Here is a 25925-nt window from a genome sequence, read left to right as displayed (position 1 = left end):
AAATCGGTAATTAGCTGAGCGATTTCTGACAGGGCTGTCATTGGAAAAGCAACATCATTGTTTTATTTTTCCTTATTAAAAATAAAACCACAAACATAAATTGGCTTATGCAGAACATATGTATACGAGCAGGCTGCTATTTGTTGGAAAGCATTTGACTTTATATTTTGTGAATTTAATCAACCATGTAATCTCTTTTAAATCCTCACGAAGCTTTGTAAGAGGAGGATTTATCATTTTACTGTTTCTAAAAATACATTTGTGCAAATCACAATGTGCTTAATTTATTTGTACTCATAAATAGTTTTCTACATTATGGCTAATTGAGATCCCGAAAGCCATCTCCAAAATCATTAACGCTCATGATTACATAGGAAGGAAGAACGAAAACACGTTCATAAATGCCCACTTTGCGTCAAGCAGCGCTCTAGACCCTTTCACGCAAAGCACCTCAGGTGGCAATGGTTTTAATGTAATTTTGCTTCCAGGGACAAAATTCCTTCCTGACCATGGTCTCCTAAGAAAATTACCCAAATCCTGTCTTCCAGGAGAAAATAGCTGCCATGTACTCAATCATGGCATATTTTGAAAGCCAGTCAGCTGCTCTGGGCTTCTTTTATAATGAAGATACACATGGATCAACAGGAAATCATTCTATTTTATTTATTTTTTTAACTAATTAATCACAGTTAACTAATGCAAAAACAGACTAACTAATTTCTGATTTCATAAGTAGGAGAAAGGTTTCGGGAGCCTTAAAAGATCTCCCAGAGGCCTAAACTAAAAATATCAGGACCATCAGCACCTCCCCCAACCCGCTTTTCCATGCAGAAACGCCCCGGGGAAGGATAAGAAAAGGGCTGAGGGCACCTAGATCCACAGGCACCTTACCGGACTCTGCTCTCTGCTTGGACAGCCCGAGATTATCAGTGGATAATGTACGAAGGCCGGCGGGGGCGGGGGGAGCAGGGAAAGGGCGAGGTGGCACCCCAAGTGGAAGTTGAATACACCAGAGAATAATGTGGCTGGTTATCATTTTACCAAGGATGCACCCAATACTCACTGGATTAGTATTATTGAAAGACAATACTCTAGTGGGGTCATAGTTCTAATTTTTTTTCTGAATTAATTTGCATGAATCGTATTAGATGAGGGAAGAGTAAGTTCATTTTACTTTTTTTCTTTTCTTTTGGCCTTTCACACATGCTGGCCTCTACGGTCTAGACTGAAACTCACATGTGGTCTCCTGACGCCAGTTTTGCAACATGAGGAAATAAGCAAAGTGTCTGTCCATGAAGTATAGGCTTTTTTACTAGGAATACAAATTCAAGGATGGGAGAAATCTACGCATAAAAACTAATAACAAAACTGAAAAGAAAAAATAATCAAAAGAGAAAAATGTAACAGCTTTATCTCTCAGTGTATTTCCCCATCTTCCTCACTGCGACTAGCCCAGCTCCATGTACTAGTGAGTGGCTGCGAGGGTACATTCTCTAAATTGCTGTAATTTATTTTCACCTTCCGTTATTATTAGCAATGACAGAAAGGACTCTTTTAAAATAATACCTAGTAATTGGCTGAAAGTCACAGTTCAGGTTAAATTCTCTTCCATTCTTTCTGCTAGATTACATTAGCAGGAGACTTTGAAACCTGCACCCACCCCTAACAATTCAGTCTTTCTCACAATCACACCATAAACTTGGAAGCCTATTTACAGGGCAAGAAAAGTGTTCACCATTTGCAAAGAGACAGGTATGAGATAAAAGAAATATTCTTAACAATCATGAGAGTAGAGATGAAAGTAGAATAGGGCACCGCTAATTATTTTAAAGAAAGCACAAATCTGCCTGCATCCTTGGTGATGTCTGGAAGAACTGCTAGGAAGTGGGTTTTGTTTCTATTAGGATGGTGTATGCTTAGTCTGTGTGTGACTTCCATCTTTCTGGTGATTAATAGGTACCTACCAGTTTAAAACCCCTGAGTCTTCTCCACCGGGCACGCCCATTGGCAGCATCAAAGCCAGCGATGCAGACGTGGGAGAAAATGCTGCAATTGAGTACAGCATCACAGAGGGAGAGGGGCTGGACATGTTCGATGTCATCACTGACCAGGAAACCCAGGAAGGGATTATAACTGTCAAAAAGGTAATGCCGCCCTGCAGTGCGGCTCAGTGGATTGAGTGCCGGCCTGTGAACCAAAGGGTTGCTGGTTTGATTCCCAGTCAGGGCACATGCCTGGGCTGTGGGCCAGGTCCCCAGTAGGGTTGGGTGAGAAGTAACCACACATTAATGTTTCTCTCCCTCTCTTTCTCCCTCCCTTCCCCTCTCTCTAAAAATAAACAAATAAAATATATTTTTTAAAAAGGTAATGCCATTGGTTATACACCATCCAAATGAATGCCTTTACTTTTCTCTGCTCCCCAGGTCAGTGGGAACAATCACATCTCGTATGACCATTTCCCTAGATTCTCGTTTACTAATTAATTTTTTGGAACATCAAGTCTAATTACATTGTGATCTCTTTGGTTGGCCTTTAGGAGTCCACCATAGTCTTATGCATTCATTAATTCCATATTTTCAATACATTTTTATGAAGGACTTCCTAAGTAAATAAATAACATAAACAAATGATGTGCATAAATTATATAAAATAAGTATAAATTAAATGACAAAACAGTGCCAGACACTGTTCTAGTCACTGGAGGTTTAATGGTTGATTCAACAGGATGGTCTTTGTTTTCCCTGAACTTCTAATGTAGGAAGAAAAGACACAGGAAGCAAATAAACAAAGAAACATGTGTAACTATGAATTTTGACATGCGCTATGAAGAAAAAGAGTAAGACACACAGGGATAACAAGGACCTTAATTAGAGAGACGATAGAAAGACCACAAAAATAAATTAACATAGAGTTCCTATGAGCTCTTTAGCTACATTCTGGAACACAATAATAAATCTTTTATATTGTAAATTCCTATTTGTCCCCTATGTACTTATTCACCATTTATCCCCCAGATTGTCTAGTACCACCGAGCACTCGACAAAAGTGTAGCCAACATTAAAAACCAGTGAACTGTTTGCTCTAAAGCTATGAATAATATTATTTTATTATAAATATTATGAATATTGATATTTTACCTTTATCAATACTTTCTCCTTTAACACTTGCGTGGTATATATTTGCTGGTATATGTACGTATAGAGAAATGTAAATAACGAGACAATGTTTTCCTCTTAAACTTTGAATTACAGGTCTTAATAACTGGAAACACAATAAAACATGTTTAAGTGACACCCAGACCAATGTTTTACACGATAATATAATTAGGAAGCCCATTAGCGTGCATTAACCTTTTTAATTTTTCTGGTGCCTTATCAGATCCAAACTGAAATTTTGCCAAGCCGACTAAATCACATTCACTAACGTCTTGATGGATTGCGTTTCTAGTGAGCCTTGTCGTATTATTATCTAAAAGCAAAAGTCAGCAATAAGCATGTGGGTTCACTATGCCTCCAGAAGCAAAGATACTTTTCCTAAAGACCTCCGACAGCAAAGATCATTACTTTCTTTGGCAAGTAATTAGCCCAATGCCCTTATCAAGATAACATTTGGAATATTTTATCACCTCGTGCAAAAAAAAAAAAAACCCACCATTTTGAATCTCTTTCATCTGAATGAGGAATAAGGAATCAGGATACAAGCCCATCCCTTGGGGAAGTGTTTAAAAGTATAGATTCCTATTCGCCCCTCCCCCAGGCATTTTGGTTTAATGATCCAGGGTGGGGCCCAGTTACTGGCAAATTTTAAACACTCATTTGGCGTTCAGTTAAAGCCAGCTGTGACAGCATCTGACCTAGAATAATCTACCACGTATTTGCCAACTTGCCCCTGGTATGGCTCCCTCGAGTCACAAGGAAGGACTTGTTTTGAAGGGTGTTTCACATACACACTCCTGCCTCCAGGTTCCCCTTCCCGCCCATCACGCCCAGCACCCCTGCATCACTTTCAAGGCAACAGCAGGCCCAGTTCCAGCCCACACCTTTCTCAGGCCCGTGCCCCACCTGAGCTCCCACACCCCAGCCCTACACCACACTGTGTGGTGCAATCTCTAAGCACTCGATCCTCTTCAGTGATCAGTGCTTTGCACTGAAAGTAGTTGGTGTCTTGGCTGCTTTAAATATGTCACTTCTCCCTTCCCCCTCTTCCAAGCTCTTGGACTTTGAAAAGAAGAAAGTGTATACCCTCAAAGTGGAAGCGTCCAACCCTCATGTTGAACAACGCTTTCTCCCCCTGGGGCCATTCAAGGATTCAACCACCGTGAAGATTATCGTGGAAGACGTGGATGAGCCCCCCGTCTTCAGCAAACTGGCCTACGTCCTGCAAATAAGAGAAGATGCTCAGATAAACACAACAATAGGCTCAGTCACAGCCCAAGACCCAGATGCTGCCAGGAATCCTATCAAGTAAGCAGACCTTCTACAACACGTCTCTTCCACAAGTTTCAGTTGATTTATATTCTAATATCTGTCTGCAAGTTGAAAAAGAGGAATCCAATTCGACAGTAGTGTCTTCCTGAAAAACTACTCTAAGCAGCAACTTTTACCTATTTGCTCAACATATATATTATGTTTAACAGTAGCGTACACTCTAACAACACAGGAGTAAGACAAGGAAATACCCCTGAATGGCCCAGGTTTTTGGTTTTGTTTTTTTTTTAAGGTTGTAAATTTGATTAAGAGTGGCGTGGAGAAAGCACGTGGCCGTCTGGTTTTCAGGTGTAGAGGGCCTAGCGTGTAACACTGAGAAGCAGAATTATGCTCCATTTGGATGCGTAATTTCTTTCTTTTGCAGATGTGGATAAAACGGAGAACCGTTTCATGATACATGTCTGTGAAATCCTGGGGAAGTTCATAGAGCTGAACCCAATTTATACTGTGTAAGCAAGCTCTATATTCCCTGCACCTTCCTCACACCTCAGTTGTAAATCATGTTGCAAGAAAAGCCTCCTTGCTCTTGGATATGCAAATGCTTCAGAATTCTGTCTAGCATCTTACCAAGAAGGCATGGATGTAAACCAACCTCCCGCCTTTAGCCAGTAGCGTAGTTGGCTAGATGAGGAAAGTGCTACACCAGAACATCACGGTGTAGCTGATTCCCCGTGAAGCAAGCAAGCAGGCCGAAAAGCTAGAGGAGTTCCTGCCAGTGGGTCCACAAATATATTCTAATCAGGGAACCTGCCGCATGCCAGCCATGTTCAAGGCATCGGGAAACAACGGAGAACAATACCAAACCCTGGTCTCATGGACCTTTCGTTCTCATCGGGGCAGATAAAAATAAGCAACCTATAAATATTGTAACATGTCCAGTAAAGACAAATTGTGAGCAGTAAAATAAGACAATAAGGCAATAATGGGTGAATGAGGAACTATTTTAGATAGCGGGGTCAGGCTTAGCCTTGGTAGGATATAATTTGAGTAAATATTTGAATGAGATGGAGGGATGAACCACGCTGATATCTAGGGGAAGAATATTCCAAGAAGAGGGAAGAGCCAGGATAAAGGTCTGACTGCTTGGCATGCAGAAGCAGTGACAGGGAGGCACATGGAGGGAGAAGAGCCTGAGCGAGGCAGGGTGTGGCAGGTAAGGTATGAGGCTAAGGTATGAGGCTACAGGAAGGTTTGATGGCTAGCGACAGTGGCATTCCTACTGGGGCCTTCGGCCCTCGTAAAGCCTGGGTTTTATTCCAATGGAGGTAAGAAGCCACTGAAGAGCTTTGAGCAGAAGCATTACCTAACCCCAAACTGCTTTTCAAAAGGATCACAATGGCTGCGCACTGAACAATGCTGTGTCAGAGAACAGGTCCAACGCAGCCGTTTTCTAACTTTCTAGCCGTTGAGCTCTTTGTTTGAATGAACCGTAGGGCAAGTCCCATATCTAAAACACATGAAAAAAGCCTGCCTTACATTCTGAGAATAAATCTTTGGGAAAATAGACTCTGTCGTTTCGGCATTCCATGGGAATATCTAGACTCCTTGAATTGGACTAGGGTCAACCCAAAACAGCCCCGTGGGAGCTCCACGCGTTGAGTATTTCCCCAAATATATTAGAATTATTAACAAGGAAAATGAATGAGGGCCTTCATTTGCATGACACAAATAATGTTAAGTGTTCTTATAACTGTTCTCTCATTTGGCATTTGTTCTAACCGTGCGAGGAAAAAAATCTTAGCAAGTCAATGTCCAGACCAATTTAAAAGCGTGAATGCCGGAAGTTTAAAAATAACAAGCATCTGATTACCTCTTTGATTGGTCAACATGTTTTTAATTGAAAGATAAAATCTTCTGGAAATTTAGGCTGCATTTTTATGTCTACTTTGCTTTTTATGCCAAATATCCTTTTAACCACTGCATTATATTGTGTTTTGTGAAAATAAGTAGTTTGTCAAACTGGGTTGGTTGATAGATAATTATGAAGTTTTTTTCCGCCAGCCTCCATTGGTATATATGGATTTGATGTATAAATATAGATTTAAAGATAGAAATACACATAGACATATTGGTATATAAGTACATATTCCAGTGATTCCTTTTATAGGATAAAATTGATTCCTATTTTAGGAAGGCACATCTATACATAGTCTTTGCTTATTCAAGGCATGCCTATTGAAGAACTGGGTGCTAGACAGTATGTTAAGTATATAATTAATGCTAGAGAATTCTTCCCCCTAACATTGATTTCATTAAGCAGGCATAAACCTTTAATTCTTCTATAACACAAAATAATTTTCCTCCAATGACTATCACAACTGACCTTTGATTTCCATGAAAGAATTTTATAAAATGTCACTATGAATATATATAATAAAAAGTTACATGCAAACACACTTCTTTCCTGACCCACAAATCTTCCTGACTTGAGGATGCATTAGAAGTCAAATTATTGAAGCAAGAATATGATAAAGTTTTAGGAAGAAAAAAAAGAGCTACCTAGCAGAATGATCAGCTGTAATCATAGTAGGATTGATTACTTTGTTCCTTATTAGTTATGATTACAATTAATGTGATTGGAGAGTAAATAGCCTGGATATAAATTGGAAATACTTGGGGAAGAAAACAACAAATAAGTAAGTCTTACATGCAAATATCTTTTCTAAACAATATAGACATTTTAGGTTTTCTATTGATTTTTAAATCTCCCAATTCAAGGGAAAAAATACATATTTTTGGTATGTATTTTAAAAGAAAAAATAACTATTTTTTCTTTAAAATCAAAAGCTGCCTTCAACTAAAAGTTTCTCACCCCGTTTCACCCTTCATCTCAAGGCTTGATGGGATAGCACGATTCCTTGTAAAACTGAAACAATGGCAGGAAGAAAAGAAGCAAAGGACAGGAAAAGAATGCAGCTGGGTGCAGCTGCACGGGCTTAGAAAGCCAGTGAGCAGCGGTCTTAAGCTTGACGTTTCTCACGAGGGAAAAATGTATTTGTAGATCATTATTCATTTGTCACAAAGTTTATGAATATTGAGATTTTCTTTCTGATAATTAATTGTGTGCGGTAAATATTTATCATTCTCAGATTTAAAAAATGAAGGAAGGTGATCGGGCAAGTTCAATGCTGTCGCCTAAATGCTTAATGAATGTTGACTCACGTCATAAAAGGAAAAAAACAATAGCTGTGTCATCTGGTTCAATCCCTTTGATAATAAAGTATGAGGTTTATATAAATTGAAACAAAAATGCTAACCCAACTTGATAAATATATGTCCATTGTGATCTTCATTCATTCTCTTTAAAATCAGACTTCCATAGCCCACACTAATTGGGCATCTGTTTCATTTCGATTCCTGCTAAATGACAAAAATAGATTTTATTAAGACAGAATAGATTGCTTACTATAATTCACTACTTATATTTTAAAACAAAATAATTAATTTAAAGAGAATATCAGAAATTATATACTCTTGAAAGTTAGTAACAAGGGTTTATTTTTTTTAATTTTCATAATAATTTTATATGTGTCAGATGACTAATTAGGTCATTTACTTAAATTGTATTTCTACTGAGTCGACATTTTTAAATCACCTACCATGAAATAAATGTTGAGCATCCAACCGAAATGGGCAGTTTTTTGTCCTTAACATATCAACTTCATTCTGAGTTCTCTCTTTAACATTCCCTCCATAAAACAGTGTACATACATTTTCCCCTTACACAGCTATTCCAAAAACTAGTAATCAACTTATAAAGAGAACAATAGTTCTCAAAATCTGCTAGTCTTCCACCAGCGTCAGTGTTGAAGACTGCTCTTTGGTCTCTAAGACCCCCACTCTCCTTAAATATTTATTAGACTCCTCTGTTCTGGGCACTGTTCTGGTCCTCATCATTCCTATTGTTCTTTTTGTCATTTAAGTGATTCTGTCCTCTGCATTTTTCTCCCTTCCCTGGACACTTGCTTCTTAGACAATTGAATAGAAAATAGAGGTTGTCGGTACAGATTTTCATCTTCAGACTAGATACCCCTTCCTGGACGTTTCATGCACTTGAAGCCTCAACATATCAAAACTAGAACTTACGGTCTTCCACCAGATCCTGTTCTTCACTAACACCTATGAGTTTGTGTCAGCACTGTCCAGTCAAGCTCCTCGGTTCAACCAGAGATCTTTGTTAAATGTGGGAACTCTCTCCTGCTCTCTCCTGCTTAAAATCCACTGCTAAAGCCAGACTGCTCTCAGAGTAAATCCCAGCTCCCTACCATGGCCAGCCCATCCTGCTACGGTCCAGCCTGTGGATCTCCCCACAAGCTCTTCCATCCCATCTCCTGTCTCACCAGCCTCAGCCATGCTAGCCATCTTTTGCTTCTTTCAAAGTAGCAACTTCTAAAATAAAATAAATATTAGACAGATAGCCAATAAATCCTAATTGTTCATACGAATACACACAATACACACATATTAAAATTAAAGTTCTGGGGTTCTAAAAGCTTGAGTTAAATTATAACAACCACTATACCTACTTGGTCTAAATTACACATATAAAATTTTAGTGGTGATACTCAAAATCAGGCAACTTGTCTGGGGCTTTACTGATAAGACCTCAGTTGTCAACAACTGATTTTTTAGAATATTTTGCTTAACGTTAAGTGACAGATATTCAAATATAGGTTACAGGTAGAAGAAAATTCCATGTAACAGATATTCTTGGAACAGTTTTAAGGTGTGAGAATAGCAAATACAAAGAAAACCTTTTTAAATTCTATTCTGCCTTTTCAGGTATTCTGTCGATCGACACACGGATTTGGACAGAATATTCAACATTAATTCTGGAAATGGCTCCATCTTTACGTCGAAGCTCCTGGACCGAGAAGCGCTGCTATGGCACAACATCACCGTCATAGCAACAGAGATCAGTAAGTCAGCCCCTCAGCACCGTGGTCCCCAGGCACAGAGGGCGTGCCCCAGCCAGGGCCAGTGATCACACCTAAAGCTTGTCCCCAGGCGTTGATGACCTTGCTCGACATGTATTGAGGGAAAGGGCCCCGTAATGATTTGCAGTAATGTTTCTTCTAGACATATTCTGGTTCATTTGCAAACTCAGAGGCCACTGCAGAAGTGCAGCAGCTTAGAAACAGCAAAATGGGAAGGTACCGTGTCAACTGAAATTGAATCAGTATATGTTGGATCAGACCCCCCAAGTGTATAAATCAGATTGTTACAGAAGTAGCTGGGGAAGAAATGGGCTCACTGTTAGACATTGTGTATGTGGGTAACAGGGTCAAATATATTCCAAAATGTAGGCATTGTTTAAAAATATTTTAGATATTCATCCTGTGTCTTTCTATGAAATTGCTATTCCAAATTGTTAGAGTTAAGAGATATAAATTTTAACTTTTCCATGGTACCCCAAAATGAGCAATGTAAACCACCAAGTAATCAATAAAATGTTTAGAATGAATTTTAAGGCAGTCCCCATGAAATTGAAGGCAGAGAAAAACAGTGCCAAAGGAATGCTTCAAATAAAATGATTATATGCAATGAAAATCGTGCAGTGTAAACATGATGCATAGACCTAAGTGCATGAAAGAGAAATGATCTTTAAAATATTGTTTAAATGTTTAAAAAATAGGCTTCTAAATTATGGCACATCTTTTCATTTTTGTTTTTTTATTTTAAAAATAAAAAAATTTTATTTTAAAATGTTTAGCTCAGTTGGGTATCCAGTGTGAAACAAATGGTATACCATTTTACATCAAATGGTATATTACAGTTGTATTCCTTGTCAGTATAACTCATGAGGTTTGAGTGGCCAAAAGACATTGAGTAGCATAATAAATAACCAGTATGGGCAAAACGAAGCCCTGGTTTTTGATAGCAATGAGAGCTCCTCACCACAGATTTGTTACATAGGAATTTGCTCTTCAGAAGTTATGTGGATGCATTAAGGTGGACACCAATGATAGAACATACTCAAAGCTGTGAAATTATAAAATCATTTCCCATCAAAAAGCACCATTTTCTGTAACATCAAGGATTTTTTCACTGAAGTCGTCATTTCATACATATTTTTAAGCTTTGTGCCTAACATTTTCTGTTTTTAAGACTTAAAGTTTCTATGAAATACTTGAAATCACCAGTAATGAAGACCTTTTAACACTTCACCCTCAGCATCTCCACCTTTGGAAGAGCAGTGTGAGCAAAATTGCAGATGCAAAGCAGCTTAAAGGTCGCCCTTCCTAATTACCGTGGCTGTGTCAGAAACCTTGAACTTAACTCCAGGTCACTCCCACTCCAGAGCCTTTGACTTGCCATGTCCTCTATCTGCAGAGCCAGAAATAGTCATGTGGTTTAAGCCTTTCTTCGTTCATGTCTGTGCAAATGGCATCTCATCAGAGAAGCCATCCCTGGTCTTCGCACTCAACGTAGCACATCCATCCCTCTCCGATTCCTTTTCCCTGTGTAACTTTTCCATAGCATTTGTCATCAGATACACAATATATTTATGTGTTTACTGTTTGCTACCCACACTAGAATAGAGCTGCAGGAAGCAAGATCTTTGCTGTGTTCTGGCACCTCAAATAGTGACTGGCACAAGTTAGATATTAGATGCTCACTAAATATTTATCAAGCAAATGACCAAATTGACATATGAATAAAGGGAATGAAACGAGCTGAGGTGAGAGACTCCAACCCCTGATTCCTGGACCGGGAATCTCTCTGTCACACTACCCTGGAGATTGTCACAGAAGATAAGCCAAGTGCTTTGTTTACCTCGAGTCTTCAAACATTGATTCTGCTCTATTATTATCCCAGATGAATAGCCTGGGCATTGGAGTCACATACACCCAAGGCTCCACGCCTTACTATCATTGGACAAATTACTTAACTTCTCTGTGCCTCAGTTTCCTCACCTGTACCATAGAGGTATCTCAGAAATTTGCAAGTATTAAATAAGATAAGGTAGCCAAGTGTTCAGCACAAGGTGTAGCTCTTATTTAGCACTCACACTAAAAGAATGGACACCAATAACAGTCATTCATCCCCACCACCTTTTCTTCCTTTGTCCACATTTTCCCCACCTGCCTCCTGCCTTGGTTTCCTTGAAAATCTGGCTCTAGAGCACCTTTGCAAAACCGCTTTTCTTTATACTCATGTTTCTTTATACTCTGGTGTTCTTTATACAGTTGCACAATACCAACACACAGAGCTGTGTCTCCTAGGTCTCTCCGTCACGTGTACCTAATGGACCAGAAGTACTGAACAATCTCATTCTATGTTCTTGTGACTATGTTGGTACTTAACACCCTCTGGTACTCGCAGTGGCCTCAGGGAACCTGCGTCTGAGTGAGAAGGAAGGACTGAGTGGCTGTTGTTGGAAGAGGATTGGGGACCGACATAAACGTGTCTGTTCTTTTCGTCTGGCGTGTTGCAGATAACCCGAAGCAGAGCAGCCGAGTTCCTCTGTACATCAAAGTCCTAGATGTCAATGACAATGCCCCAGAGTTTGCAGAATTCTACGAAACCTTTGTCTGTGAGAAGGCAAAAGCAGATCAGGTGAGTTTCATACGAAAGTAAACTAATTAAGTCAGATTAATTTATATGGTCTAGTAATTCAGATGATAAACAAAATTAAGGGCCTATTTTGAATTTGCTAGGAATTGAACATGAACAAAATTAATACTGTAAATGAGAACCGGGTTAAATATTTGCATCTCTTGCATAAGAGAACAAACAGCATTTAAGAACTGGACGTTCATCAGTCTCAGTCTGGTGCTGATTCCAAATCAGCCTTGAGTTTCCATTAAAATAGATTAGTCACAGCTTTATTGGAAAAAAATCTTTATCGGTAAGCAGATAGTTTTAATTACCACATATACTGGAAAGTAATAACTAAAGCCTATTTTACAAATGCCTATAATCCATAATATCACTTACTTGCATGCCCATCTGTACAAGTAAAGCAAATTCATGAATGTTTTACACATGTCCCCATCTAAAATAGGTCTTTTCTGCCAGTGATATAAAAATCATGTTACAGTTTGTCAAAATGGAAGTACACTTTTAAAATACATGTTAAAGTGGGAGGCTAAAGTTATGTGTTATGTATCCAAATATTCTTTTTAGCTTTTCTGCAAGTTGATGGCTTTTATATATGACCAGACTGCATTTCTAGCCAGGCTGGCCAACGAGGGCCTCCATTGCCTCAAACTGCAGTGTTCACAGGTCACTGTGATGTTTTACCGCTTTGTGTCACTCTAGTGGTCACTGTAAACTTCTTAGAGGTTATCATTTAAATATTTTTATTGATCGATATTTGGAGAGAGAGCAGAAGCAAGGAAGAGAGAGAGAGAACCATCCACCGGTTGCTCCACTTATTGATGCATTCATTGGTTGACTCTTGTACGTGCCCATGACCTTGGTGCCTTGGGAAGACACTTTCATACTGAGCTATCCCTCCATGGTGAGGCTGTCATTTTTTAAACTAAAATTAGAAATTATGTAGTCTAGCAATTCACTGCAAAGCTATAAGAAACACATTGAGTTAGCCATCCTTTGTGACAGCTTTACGGTTTGGATTGTAGTTGATTCAGACCCTCCGAGCTGTGGACAAGGACGACCCTTACAGTGGGCACCAGTTCTCCTTCTCCTTGGCCCCAGAAGCAGCCAGCGGCTCAAACTTTACCATTCGGGACAACAAAGGTAAGTGAGCGCAACTGACCTCCTCCGTCTGGGTATTTCTACCTATATCCATCCCGCCCCTCACAATTGCTCCAGTACATAACTCGTTACCCACGTGCACTCACCACTTTGCTTTCCCATTCCAGACAACACAGCAGGAATCTTAACTCGGAAAAATGGCTACAATAGACATGAGATGAGCACCTATCTCCTGCCTGTGGTCATCTCAGACAACGACTACCCAGTCCAAAGCAGCACTGGGACAGTGACTGTCCGGGTCTGTGCATGTGACCACCACGGGAACATGCAGTCCTGCCACGCGGAGGCCCTCGTCCACCCCACGGGACTGAGCACGGGGGCTCTGGTTGCCATCCTTCTGTGCATCGTGACCCTACTAGGTAAACTGCTTCTCCCTGCCTCCTATCTCCCCAGGCTGAGGGGCACGCCCTGTTACTGTGACCCTCTAGATCTGTCCGCCTCCCCCATTAAGGCATACAGCCCAATCTAGGTGAGTAGAGTTGTATGCTGAGGATCTGTGTTGTCCGACCATGAACTAGCGTTTGCTTGGATGTGGCTTTGGAGAACGAGAAGCCATGAAACTTGCCCATGTTGTCAACTCCTTGGGGAATCATTGCACCAAAAGAATCTCTTGCCTATTAGACCAGGAATGAACCTCAGAGGGGATATAAGGGCAACATAAATAGGCCCTTCTCGTTCCATTTGTTGGTTAATAGTTAACCTAACAAACACTGTTAAATTTTAAAGCGTGAACAACACCCTGCGTGGAATATCTGAAGAAGGCCCTTTCTGTAAAGGTAAAGTTTAAAATCAGTGTGGTGATGGCCAGAGGGAAGGGGGGGGCGGCTGGGGGAAGGCCAGAAAGAGGGAGGTGGGGAATGGGCACATCTGTAACAGTGTCTACAATAAAACTTTTTTAAAAACCTGGGGCTGAAAAACATTTGGGAGATATTCAATTTTGTAGTGAAATACCTATATTGTAGATATTGTACTTTTAAAACTTGTGGTCAAGTATTTGGCATGCAGTTAACTCTTCCTCTTTGGTCACGACTGGTGTGTTAATAAAGGTTATAGCCATAAAGAGTCAATGGGAACCTGCAAAGGGGAGTGTGATGACTTTGCCTCCCTCACACAGAAAAACAAAAAGCAATTAAGTTTTCTCTGACCCAGAGAACTTACAGCCATTGAAATCACCACCTTCTTAGCATTGCTCTGTAATTGCCATACATAATGTCTATTATTTCTCAGACTCTTGATGACAAAGAACTTCTGTGAACAAGGAAATACATCGGGGACCTAAAAGATTTAATGTAATAAAGCAAAAATCAAGGTCTAACAATGATTCAAATGAATTTTTTTACCCCCAACCAACAAATGAAGCACACAGTTTTAGCTCAAAATGCTTACAGACCCTTGACTGTTGTGAACTAAGAAACCAAATGTTAGCTACTGCAGCCCTTCCAAAGATAAAGGCAAGATCTGTGTAGCTTGCATGCACAATGGGAAAAGAAAAGTAAAAAGTTAGAGTTAACCTGGATTACAGAGTGGGGAGGCCTCTTAAAAAAAAAACAAAAAATGACAGTAGAGTGACTTTGACAAGAGTAAAGGAAGACCCACATTTCTCCAGGGAGAGAATGAAGACCCCTAGGGATCTCGGCTCAAGAGCGTCACATTCCAGATCAACTTCGCTAATTACAACAGAAACCTGGAAACTCAGCCACAGAACTCTGATTCTCTTTGTCATCTAATCTTCGGGGAAAGTATTTTAAGATATGAGGATAAATAAAAACTGACGGTATGAAAAGACAAATTGGTGTTTCTGTTGGTGAGTCTGTAAAAATTGTTTTGGAGGACAAGGATATGAATATATTTTATATATGTTTTTTTAAAGGTTGTTTTTAGAAGGGCTGGATGGGCAGGCCTATACCCAAGTGGAATTCCATGGACTCTCATCTCCTAGAGCTGGTTCTTCCTTTCACTCGTCCTCCACCCACATCTTCCTCCCCCTTTACTTCCTCCTACTAGCTCCCTGTACTCTTCCTTTTCACCCTTTCCTCCACCGAATTCATTCTCTGCTCATCGCTCCTGATTTACCTCAGGGCCTCCCACATCCCGTCTAATCTCTTCAGAATTCTGTACCTAATAAAAAAGGAGGCAAATGGGATTTAACCTTTAACTAGGCTCACATCATGAGCTATATACTGAGCAAGATGCTTCACAAACGTTTTCCTCACTTACTCCTCAGCACCGCCCAGTACATATTTAATTGCATCGTAAGTATGAAACCCGGGGCTCCAAGATGCACAGTCATGTAGCCAGGTCACACAGCAAACAGGTGGTAGAACTAACTCCCAAACTCAGGTCATCCCTCCTTGAGCCTTGGTGCTCCCACACTGCACTCCACCTCCTTTGTGAGCCTACGGGGTGCAGGGCACCTTCCAGGCTGAAAGACGGCCAGAACTGAAGAGGGCACAGTTGGAGAAAGTGGAAGCAAACCTGAGAGTTTCTAAGAGAAGGAGAGCAGTATTTATATAGGAGGAAATCTGCAGCCAAGAAAGTGGACCAGGTGGCATCTGTTGTTTTATTTCCAAAAATAAAACATAAATATTTCCCAAAATAAAACAACAGTAAACCACCACCACGTCCCCCTATCTCTGGGCTACTTTTAGAGCCTACAAAACATCCACATAAATCAACTCATTCCTGACAACAACAATGGGCATCGTGTTCCTGCTTCTCTTAGGATTTGACCTTCCTAAGTTGGTGAAGGAAACCAACTTGGGAAGGTCAAATCCTTTAAGTAAGCCTGATCTCAAATGGCTTGCTACTTTCTAGTTTTATGATGGGATTTGAGCACAAATTTGTTCAAGGATCTCCTCCTCCGAAATAATTTCACTGCTGTCCTCTGGTCCCAAGGGAGGAGGGAAAGGGGGAGGCTCCGTGACTGCGCAGGGCACCTCCTCAGTGAACTACTTTCTCAGAACCTTTTTGTCACCTGTGCTCGGATCTCACAGTTCAGTTAGTAGAAGGCAGCTTTGGAAAGCCTCCCTTCCAGACAGTTATACTATCGAGAAGTTTAGTTCAGATGCGCACTGGGCTAGTAAGAGAAGATACAGGCAGTGGTAACTGTAGAAGTAGGCAACGAGTAAAAGCTGTGTAAGGACAATGTGCCCTCAGCTACACAACTGCACCTGGAGGTCGCATAGGACTAAAGTAATAGATATAGATTAGGTAACTTGAGCTGGGGAAGAATTAGGAAGTGATAAACACCTGCCCTAAATAAGGGAACAAACCCTTGTGTATCAGAGTATTATTTGTTGAGAATAATTTAGCTTGATTCTATTCTCTAATCCCCAAAAGTCCTTACTTATAACATTCTGTTTGCAAATCCTTGTTACTGATCGTACTGCAAAGCAGAATAAAAAGTAATGCCATGACCCTCCCTCTGCCCGAAGGCCTGTAATTTCCACTCACCTGGACCCCAGGGTAAAATGAAGGCTGAGAAGCACCCACAAGCCCACGCAAGGCGGCCCCTCCCTATGCACTCCTGCCCTGGCTCCTGGTCCAACCACAGGGTCTCCTGGCTGTTCCTCAAATGCCCGTGGCACTGTCCCTCCGCAGGACCTTCTAGCCCTGTTCCCTTCACCAGAGAGCTCCTTGGATGACTCCTCACACCTTTGCTCAAATGTCACTTTCTCGACGATGTAATCTGCCTCCCAAAAAACATATACAGCCCCTCAAACATGCATAGAAGCACCCCATACTCCTGACTCTGCTCTACTTGTCTCCTTCTAATAATTTTCTTGTTTTATTGTGTCATTGTTTATCTCCTGTCTCCATCTTGCACCACCACCTGCCCACCTTACTAGGGCGGAGGTCTTGGTCAACGTTTTCATTGACAGTGCCTAGAACTGTGCTTGGCACAGAGTAGGCACCACATAAATATTTATTGAATGAACAAATGAATGAATACCCTGAATGGATGTGACAAATGAGGCATCAGAATATTCTCTGGCAGAAAAAAGAGAAGGCAAACAATAACACAACCATACATTCGAAAAAGGCAAAATTCTATATCCTTGAAAAATGGTCTATCATCCGAACAGGTGTGAAAGCAGGGGAGTGTGGGCTTGTCAGTCTGCTGGCCTGGATGTCAATTGCTTGTACCTGTGATATCTCTAACCCACAATTTCCTCTATGTAAAATAATGGTACCTATTTTGTAGAGCTATTATGATAATTAAATGAGATCAGTATGTAAAGCTGTTAGCCCAGTGCCTGACACATAGAACTCTCCCAATAGATAGCCAATTAGTAACACTATTAACATCTACAATGTTAATATATAGATAGACACAAGACTATGCGTGTACCCATCATTATATAGGTAGGTACACGTACCCACCAAAAGCCATTATTTTACAATTCTTATTGCAATAATTCAATTTTCATGGCTCAAAAAAAAAGTGTGACCATGTTATGGATGAGCGAGTAAAGAGACATTACTGGTACTGCCTGTAATCAACTCCCCTGGACAAACCCATTTTAACAATGCATTTTCTGCCCTGGGTAGCTGTTTTCTCTTTAAGCTGTTGCTATGCTTTTATTTCCCATCCATATGTCCGTTTGTAGATGTGTCTCTCTGCAGGTGGCCAGCTGTGTTCTAGCCAGCCAGCTGTGAAGAAATATCAGGAGCTATTTAAACACAATCCTTGCTCTGTCTCTAATTTGAGTTCGGAGGAAAAAATCAAAAGAATGAACATCCAGACAACACACTTATGAACCTTTGAAAGATTTTTTTCTTTTTTTTTTTTTTAGTTCCCTCTAAATGTGTGTATTTTGTTTAGCTTGAACAGAAATAATCTGGCATGTGTATTATTACCTGACCCCTTTGTATGGGCTGCTCTTAAAGTCCACGGTGGCTTTTCTGAATTGTATCTGGGTCTCTCCAGGTGTGATCTGCAATATTTTCTCCTATTTGGGAGAGGTATGCAAATATTCACATCTCCACTTCGGGTTTGAAACTAATTTTACACTTTTCTCAGGAAAACAGAAAGGAAGGCACAGTGCAAAAGTTATTTTAGATGTGGAGTTATGCAAACCTTCAACACATTTGGAAGGTGCCAGCCTTGTGCTTTTAAGCAGTTTCAGAGCATTTTAGGTGTTCAGCATAATTTGCACTCTTATTGCAGTACTCTCACTCTGGCTGAGCACTTTTTTTTTCTTTTAGTATTTCATCTTTTTCCTTACCTTGAAACTAGTTTGTTCGCTCAAAGCAAAAAGGAACTACTGACAAAATTTGACAGTGTTTCATCCTCTGCTTAAATTGCTACCTTCTTTCAAATATTTACCCCATTTCTTTTGGGCCCCGGTTTGATCGTGCATGAAGGCAACTGCACCCTTAAAGAAATAAAAGTTGAGTCTGCACTTTCCTCGAGGACTTTAAAACTTGCAGTCGGAGCCCAGCGTGTCTTCCCGGCATTAATTGGGTGGCAAATTAACTTCCACTTCCCTTTCTGTCTTGTTTCTGCCTCCAGTGACGGTGGTGTTGTTTGCAGCTCTGCGGAGGCAGCGGAAGAAAGAGCCTTTGATCATCTCCAAAGAGGACATCAGAGACAATATTGTCAGTTACAACGACGAGGGCGGCGGCGAGGAGGACACCCAGGCCTTTGACATCGGCACCCTGCGGAACCCCGAAGCCATAGAGGACAGCAAATTACGCAGGGACATTGCGCCCGAAGCCCTTTTTCTACCCCGACGGACTCCAGCCGCTCGAGACAACACGGACGTCCGAGATTTCATTAACCAAAGGTTGAAGGAGAACGACGCGGACCCCACGGCCCCGCCCTACGACTCCTTGGCCACCTACGCCTACGAGGGTGCCGGCTCGGTGGCCGACTCGCTGAGCTCGCTGGAGTCGGTGACCACGGAGGGAGACCAGGACTACGACTACCTTAGTGACTGGGGGCCTCGGTTCAAGAAGCTCGCGGACATGTACGGAGGGGCGGACAGTGACAAGGACTCCTAATCTGTTGCCTTTTTCATTGAACGAGACGACACTGAACTGGGTGACGTGGCTGCTTCTTTCTGTGTCTCCACTGCTCCGCCCGCCCCGAAAGGCCCGCGGCTGCAGTCGTGTGGATCCAATGTCAGAGACCGTTTTCTAGGACACTTTTATGAGCTCCCGAGAGGCACCTGTTTATTTTTTAGTGCACCCGGTTCACCAGGTCAGGCCGCAGGCACGTGCCGGAGGAGAGGACGGAGAGCAGGGAGGGTGTCCCTGGCTCAGTATGGGGCCGGTTTGGCACCTGCTCGGCTCCCCTGGCCTGGCCTGGCCTTTTCCGCGACCCTCCATCAGGTGGCCGATTGCTCCGACTCGACCTCTCGCCTGCTGCTGGGAGGAGGGATTGCTCTCGAATGATAAAACGTAGTTTCAGTCCAAGAAAGCAGGTTAGGAACGACCCCAAAGTCGTTCCTGGTGCATCAGCTCTATGGGTGTGCATTTCTGTCACAAAGATTTTTAAATGACATGTGCCCATCCTGTTTGTTCTTCAAGAACTTTTCTGGCACCAGCGACTATTCAAAGCATGAATCCACCAATGTTTTAAGATTCTAGTTCCTCTGTAGGGATAGAAGCAAATTAAACAGCAACATTCAAAAACAACAACCAAAAACATAATTATAAGACCTCATTCCTTACCACCCACTCATAATTTTTATTTATGAGACATGCAAACGTTTGCCCTTATACCATATAAAGGAAAAGGGAAAATAGCTAATAATGTTAACAAAGGAAATGTTTAGCATATTTTAACGTCTGGGCCACCAAATGTACCACAAATCACTTGAAATGATTTCAGCTATCAGTAGGTTAATTACAAATAAGTCTAACTGTTTAAAAGTTCTTGAAAGAACTTTTCTGAGATAAAATTTAACTCCTTGTCTGTAGTTGTCGTCAGTATTATTCTAATATATACTTGAAAGTAGCAGTGTGAGGTACAATAATTCATATTCTTCAGATACTTCTTACTAAATCAAGTTGCATTAGTAAAGGCAGATTAAATAAAACTTCAATCCCGCTCTCGGAGTTTAATGGGATGGTAAGAGCCAGCCACACTTGAACCTGATACCCTGTCCTTCACATACAGAAACACTTATATATTTATATAATGTGATAGGCATAGATAGACATTGAAATCACAGTGAAAATGTACATATGACATGCTTGGAAGATGCTTACAAAGGGAAAACTTGGATTCCCTACACCAAGAGTGTTTAAGATCGGAATTTAAATGCTAGTTGACTTTCAAAAGCATTAATATTTTTTCATTGTTTTTAACTTTGTTTCCATAGCAACGCTGCTATCTCTGTCTTTGAACTAATGATAAAGTAATGGTCTCAAACTATGACAGAAAAGTAATGTACAATCCGCCCAACCTATTATTTCTCTAATTATGCAATTAGCATCAGAGTTATTATCCAGAAGACCCAGCTGAACTGCACCATTCCTTTGGCAGGTTCAAATCATTTATTTCATACGGCTGTTCTAACGCTTTTCACCATCAGAATCTTCACGTGCAGTCATCAGAACTTTCCCAAGTACTGTAATGAAAATACTCTTATTTTGAAAATGTTTAAAAAAGCAGGCTCTGTATATATGTACTTAAGAATATGCTGACTTCAATTATTAGCCTTAGAGATTTATTTTCAATTAATGTTAATTTTCTACAGATAATCTTAGTGTCATAGCCATTGGGGGATAATGTCCTATCGGCACATAGTTTCTATTTGGAGACACACTGTTGTCTAGTTAGGTTTTAAATCAGCGTATCACCCAGGAACTAAAGAGGGCACCTTTAAATTACAAGAAATGTAGTGTTTTGGATTACCCATTTAGAGTGAAAAGCTTTCACAACCACATTATTTCTTGTGTTTCCTGAATGTTTTCCTATTTTGTAAAGTACTTCCTATATACTAACACGTATTTCATGCTTGGGTTATTTCCTGCTTTTATGGTTTTCTTTGCTAGTTCTTCACACACACACGTACACAGAAGAATGCAAACAAAATACTACAGGAGGGCTTTACTGTAATGAGTCAATACATATCATAGTCACAGGTAAGTACTGAAAAAAGGTAGCTTAGTAAAGTTAATAAGAAGTAGTTCCTTATAGCAATAGAAGAGCACCTTAATCACATGACTTCCTGTAAAATTGAAGACTTCTCTATTCTTATGTTCCGTGTCATGTAACAAATTGAATCAAGAAAGTCCTTTTAAAAAGAAGGCTATCATCAGAAATCTTTCTTTTGAACTTTTTGGCGCTAATTGGGATTTCTGAGGGCTAACACTAGGAACTTCCAGTGTTTAAGGGTAAGGGTTACTCTCTCCTCGTAAGTGCAAGTAAGTAGTGCTATAGTGGAACATTTGAGATGTAATTGGCAGGGTGTTTCATCCCATCCTGAAAACGACGTGATGTACCGAGCTCAGGCTCATATGACTAAATACTGAAATAACTGTTTAATCTCTTACCACAAAACCCGATGATGAAGTCAAGCTCTAAGACATTGGATAATTTGAGCCTGGAGCTGAATATTTAGCAGTAGGGTCCTGTAAGTATCAAGGTTCAGTAATGTTTTCCTATAATTAAGACCCCCTAACATCATGGATACAATAAGAATCACAGTTCCATTCTGCCTGGATCTAACTTCCTTCCTACCAGATATCAGATCAAGAACCAGGGTCGACACGAATAATGACTGAAGAAAATTGGTTTTCAGCTCACTTTTCATATTGTCTCTGTCCTGATATTACTTGTTAGTGGTGAGAAATATGGAAAGTGGGAAGAGGTAAAATTTTAATATTTGTGTTAATCACTGAGAAACTAAAATTCAGTAAATATTAGCAGATTGTTTTTATGGGTCGTTTCAAGTATTTGGCGGCCTTTCTGAGTTTTTTCCCTTTACTCAAAGAGGAGAATTTATTTGAACCACAAAGATGTCCAATGGAATAAGTCGAAATTGTAAAAACATTAAGCCATTGTGCATAAACAGCCACTTTCTGCTGAAAGGCCTAGAAATTATTTGTCCCCAGATAAAAAACTAAATCAAATGGGAGAGAAGAATAACTGGTTCCATAGAACTATGAGAGAGGGGCTCTGGACACGGTAAAGGTGGGGGGTGTTCGTTTTGTTTTCTTCTTTTTTATTTTTTACAGAGCTTTACTAAGCGTTAAGGTTTAGGTTCATAAAGAGAGGGTCAAATACAAATTGACTCCATTTTCAGATACAAATTAACCCCATTTTCTATTCAATTTTAACTCAGTATAAAAATCTGTGGTTCAGTTTTCACTTCCAGCTCCCAAAAAGTTGTGCAAAAAGTTCTAAAAAGTTGAATTTGTATCTTAGAAGCATCCAAATTTCATGGATCCAAATTAATTTGAGAATGTTCCATTATTTTCATTGTCAAGTATATAAATTTTAGATATCCTAATTTGAACAATACCTTATGTCAAATGTTCGCAAGAAATTCATATTTTGTTGCAGATAATAATGTATAAACCATGATTGAGCATTCCTCGGTTTTGTATACTTGAGGATGAAAAGACTATGCAGTTGAAAGAAAAGAACAGAGATGAATCCTGACAACAAACTAAATATTTCAATCAGGTACAGCTAAATGTATTTTCCCCAGGAAATTCACCACCAAATAAATTACTGTTTTCTAGTCACTAATTCTGAAGGAATACAATTACTTTGGAAGAACACTAAAAAGTCATGATCCCCACTATTTTGAAAGGTCCTCTGAAAAGGATCATTTTAGTGCTATTTTGTTTTTCATGTTTTTATCTAAATGAAATCTTCTTTGAATTGTGACAGGGGATTGAAAATCTAAGCAGTCCACTGTGTTTACATTAGCCCTACAAGTCAGCCTTCTTTATCAGATTGTAAGAGTGGGAAGATTAAGGCTGTGTGTGTGGATCTTGGGGAAGATGAACATTTCTTAAGTCTGACAAGCAGCTTGCTTTTCCAGAAAATACAGGATTCCTGCATGGTCTCCTTAGAAGTTCAGCGCTATTACAGTTGCAGCATTTTTAATCTCCCTCTGGCATCTTTATGGAATAATTTTCTAAAGGGATAATTCTCTACTAAAATATATCAGACCCCGGCCATATTTAACGTGCAGAGCAATACCCTCTTAGAAAAGAAATACATTGACTCATACACTTGTTAAAAGTTAATAAAGAAATAGCTCATTTTTAAAGCCACAAGTTTATGGTCTCTGCATCATCAATTTAATTTAAGCATTGCTGAGACAATCTTTAATCTACTCCCCATTTTATAATATCTTATTTATGATGCATTTTCATTGTTTAATTTGGGGGGAACATTAGCCCGCCAGAGCCAGCAGACGAAGGTGCTAAAAGGAGGTCAGATGGAAACAGAGCCGATTACCCACTCACTATATTTCAGACAGGGCCGAGGCACTTAGCTGAAGAGACACTGGGTTATTAGATTAATTTCAAAAGAGCTTTTACAAGTTACTTAATTCTATTTTTTTTTAAACCCATGGACCACAAACTCAAATTTCCCCTCAAATGGGGTTAATTTGACAAATGAGGCATGGGCCCAGCATTGTTAAAAAAGTATTCCACTATAATGAGATCTTGGTCTTTCTTGCGAGACTGTGCTATTCCTGTAAATATGTCTGGAGGCACCTTCTATAAGCTTTTAGTTTTCTATGATCTATCAGTTCCGTTTGTTAAGGAGCCAAATGTATAGAATTGCGAGGCATTCGGGGGGAATGCTGTGCAGCCAACCTGAAACTGATCTGCTCGGGAGAGACCTAGGAATGCTTCAGATCCATCCTACTGTTTTGTTTGTGATTATTTTCATTGCTTTGAAAGCAAACTGCGTAAGAATAGGCCTTATAATAAATGCTACGCGTGTCTTCAGTAGTATCAAGTTCAGGCCATTTGGCATTCTCCTACTGTGATCTGTGATTTTCAACCCCTAAAATCAAAGCTTTCTGGTATTGATTGTTTTTAATTAAAAATACTCCCAAGTACAAATGGAAGCTGATGCTACCCTGGAAGATTTACTGGCTACAGTGCTCAGTGCATTTCGTTTTTTCAAGATTGCTTGGGTCTTTGGCAAGGAGAACACCTGGTGGAAACCATCACTACTCAGCTTTCATCAACGTTTCTAGTTAGGGAGACTGTCAAACTTCACAGGTGGCATGAGAATGTTTTCTGTATTAGAAGAGTCAGGTTGAGACAATTCAGCTTTTAGCTCAAGATGGCCTGGCCTTTTGTTATAGTCCGAATGGCAAATCCACGCTCCCTGAAACGGCTTCTTTTATTTCCCTTTGTTTTCTTAGACGTATAAATTTGAAAAGAATGCAATTTAAAAAGTGATTTCTCACGAAGAGTAAATATGCCTTTTGCAAATCAATTTTTGTAACAAGTTATTTATATGATATTACTTAATAAACTGTTTTTTTCTAACTTGTTTTTTTTCCCACTTCTCTCAAACTACTGTTTGTAATTGGAGTTTTAAAAATGTACACGTGGACGCACACTTTATCTTTCTGAATCTGTTGTTTTAACCTCCCAGATAGCTGGGGGGGGGGGGGGGGGAAGAGCCAACTTGTTATATAATAATTAGCGTGTAAAACTATAGTTTCTTCCATCCAGAAATATATATAGTATTGGCACCGCCACGCATCCTCTGACTCGTGGGACACAAAGAATTCTGCTGTTATTTATGGAGTCGCTCTGTTGAGAAGAAAACTGTTTATCCTCATGGTAATTGCATTAGATTTTTTTTTAAGTTCTATATTTTTGTCCATTTAAAATCTCCATCCTTTACTTCACTCCCATAAGAACAATTGTCTGTGGACCTTTGATTTTAAAAAAGAAAAAGAAAAAACAAGAACCGGACCAGGGGGAAATAATAAAATCCTTCCACCATCCTGAGACTATGAGTAAATAAAATGCTTTTAGTATATTCAGAGCTATAATATTTTACACATTTGTTCTTTTTTAACTTGTCTCCTATTTTTACGGAGGCTATTTCATAATTTTTTATAAAGATTTTATTTATTTATCTTTAGAGGGGAAGGGAAGGAGAGAGGGAGAGAAATATCAATGTATGGTTGCCTTTCATGCGTCCCCTGCTGGGAATTGGCCTGCAGGGAACTGGTCTGCAACCCAGGCATGTGCCCTGACTGGGAATCGAACCGCGATTGTCTGGTTCGCAGGCCCGTGCTCAATCCACCGAGCTGCACCAGCCAGGGCTTATTTCATAATTTTTAAACTGGGAGAATTCATAGCTTTGCAAAGGAGAGTTTCATTTATTCATTCATTTGTTCAGTATATCATAGACACCCTGCTGTGTGCTACAGAACACTGGACAGCAAGTCGATAGCTGTATTTGCCCTCCTTCCAGAAGCACACGGTCTAGGAGGAGGAGCTGCCATAAGCATCATCAGTACTTAATGACAGTGTCCACCGGAAGGGGGCATGGATATGTCTCGGTGAGATACAGATAAAAGTGCCCACGGACAGGAGAGATTGTTCTGCCCCCATGGAGGCAGTGTTTAGGAAGGTTAGAAATTAGTAGGATTCAGATAAAGAAAGATAAGAAATCAAAAAGAATACCTAGGGAAAGGTAGAAAAGAGAGGAATGTTTAAACAATGCCATTGATCTCAGCTGAGGTCCCTGAAGGGGTCTCGGCC

At 40.1% G+C, this 25925-nt stretch overlaps 1 protein-coding gene across 3 annotated transcripts in view; it reads left to right on the top strand.

Moving 5' to 3' along the window:
- The window catches only part of CDH6 (cadherin 6), a 127700-nt gene extending 102580 nt beyond the window's left edge, over positions 1 to 25120 (top strand). For 2 of the 3 annotated variants that reach the window (XM_037129021.2, XM_053657401.1), the window contains exons 6-12: positions 1957 to 2144; positions 4210 to 4463; positions 9270 to 9406; positions 11926 to 12047; positions 13076 to 13193; positions 13319 to 13570; positions 18727 to 25119. In XM_037129021.2, the coding sequence (XP_036984916.1) occupies positions 1957 to 2144; positions 4210 to 4463; positions 9270 to 9406; positions 11926 to 12047; positions 13076 to 13193; positions 13319 to 13570; positions 18727 to 19217 (1562 nt within the window). In that variant the 3' untranslated portion in view covers positions 19218 to 25119. Of the gene's footprint in view, positions 1 to 1956; positions 2145 to 4209; positions 4464 to 9269; positions 9407 to 11925; positions 12048 to 13075; positions 13194 to 13318; positions 13571 to 18726 lie in introns of all 3 variants that reach the window. The other variant, XM_053657402.1, reaches the window with a different exon arrangement.
- The last annotated feature ends 805 nt before the right edge of the window (positions 25121 to 25925 follow it).

The sequence above is a fragment of the Artibeus jamaicensis genome, unplaced genomic scaffold, assembly GCF_021234435.1.
Source record: "Artibeus jamaicensis isolate MK-2021 breed Jamaican fruit bat unplaced genomic scaffold, CSHL_Jam_final scaffold_369, whole genome shotgun sequence".
Classification (NCBI taxonomy): domain Eukaryota; kingdom Metazoa; phylum Chordata; class Mammalia; order Chiroptera; family Phyllostomidae; genus Artibeus; species Artibeus jamaicensis.
The sequence above is the reverse complement of the archived record's forward strand: the minus strand, read 5'-3'. Positions and strand labels throughout refer to the sequence as shown.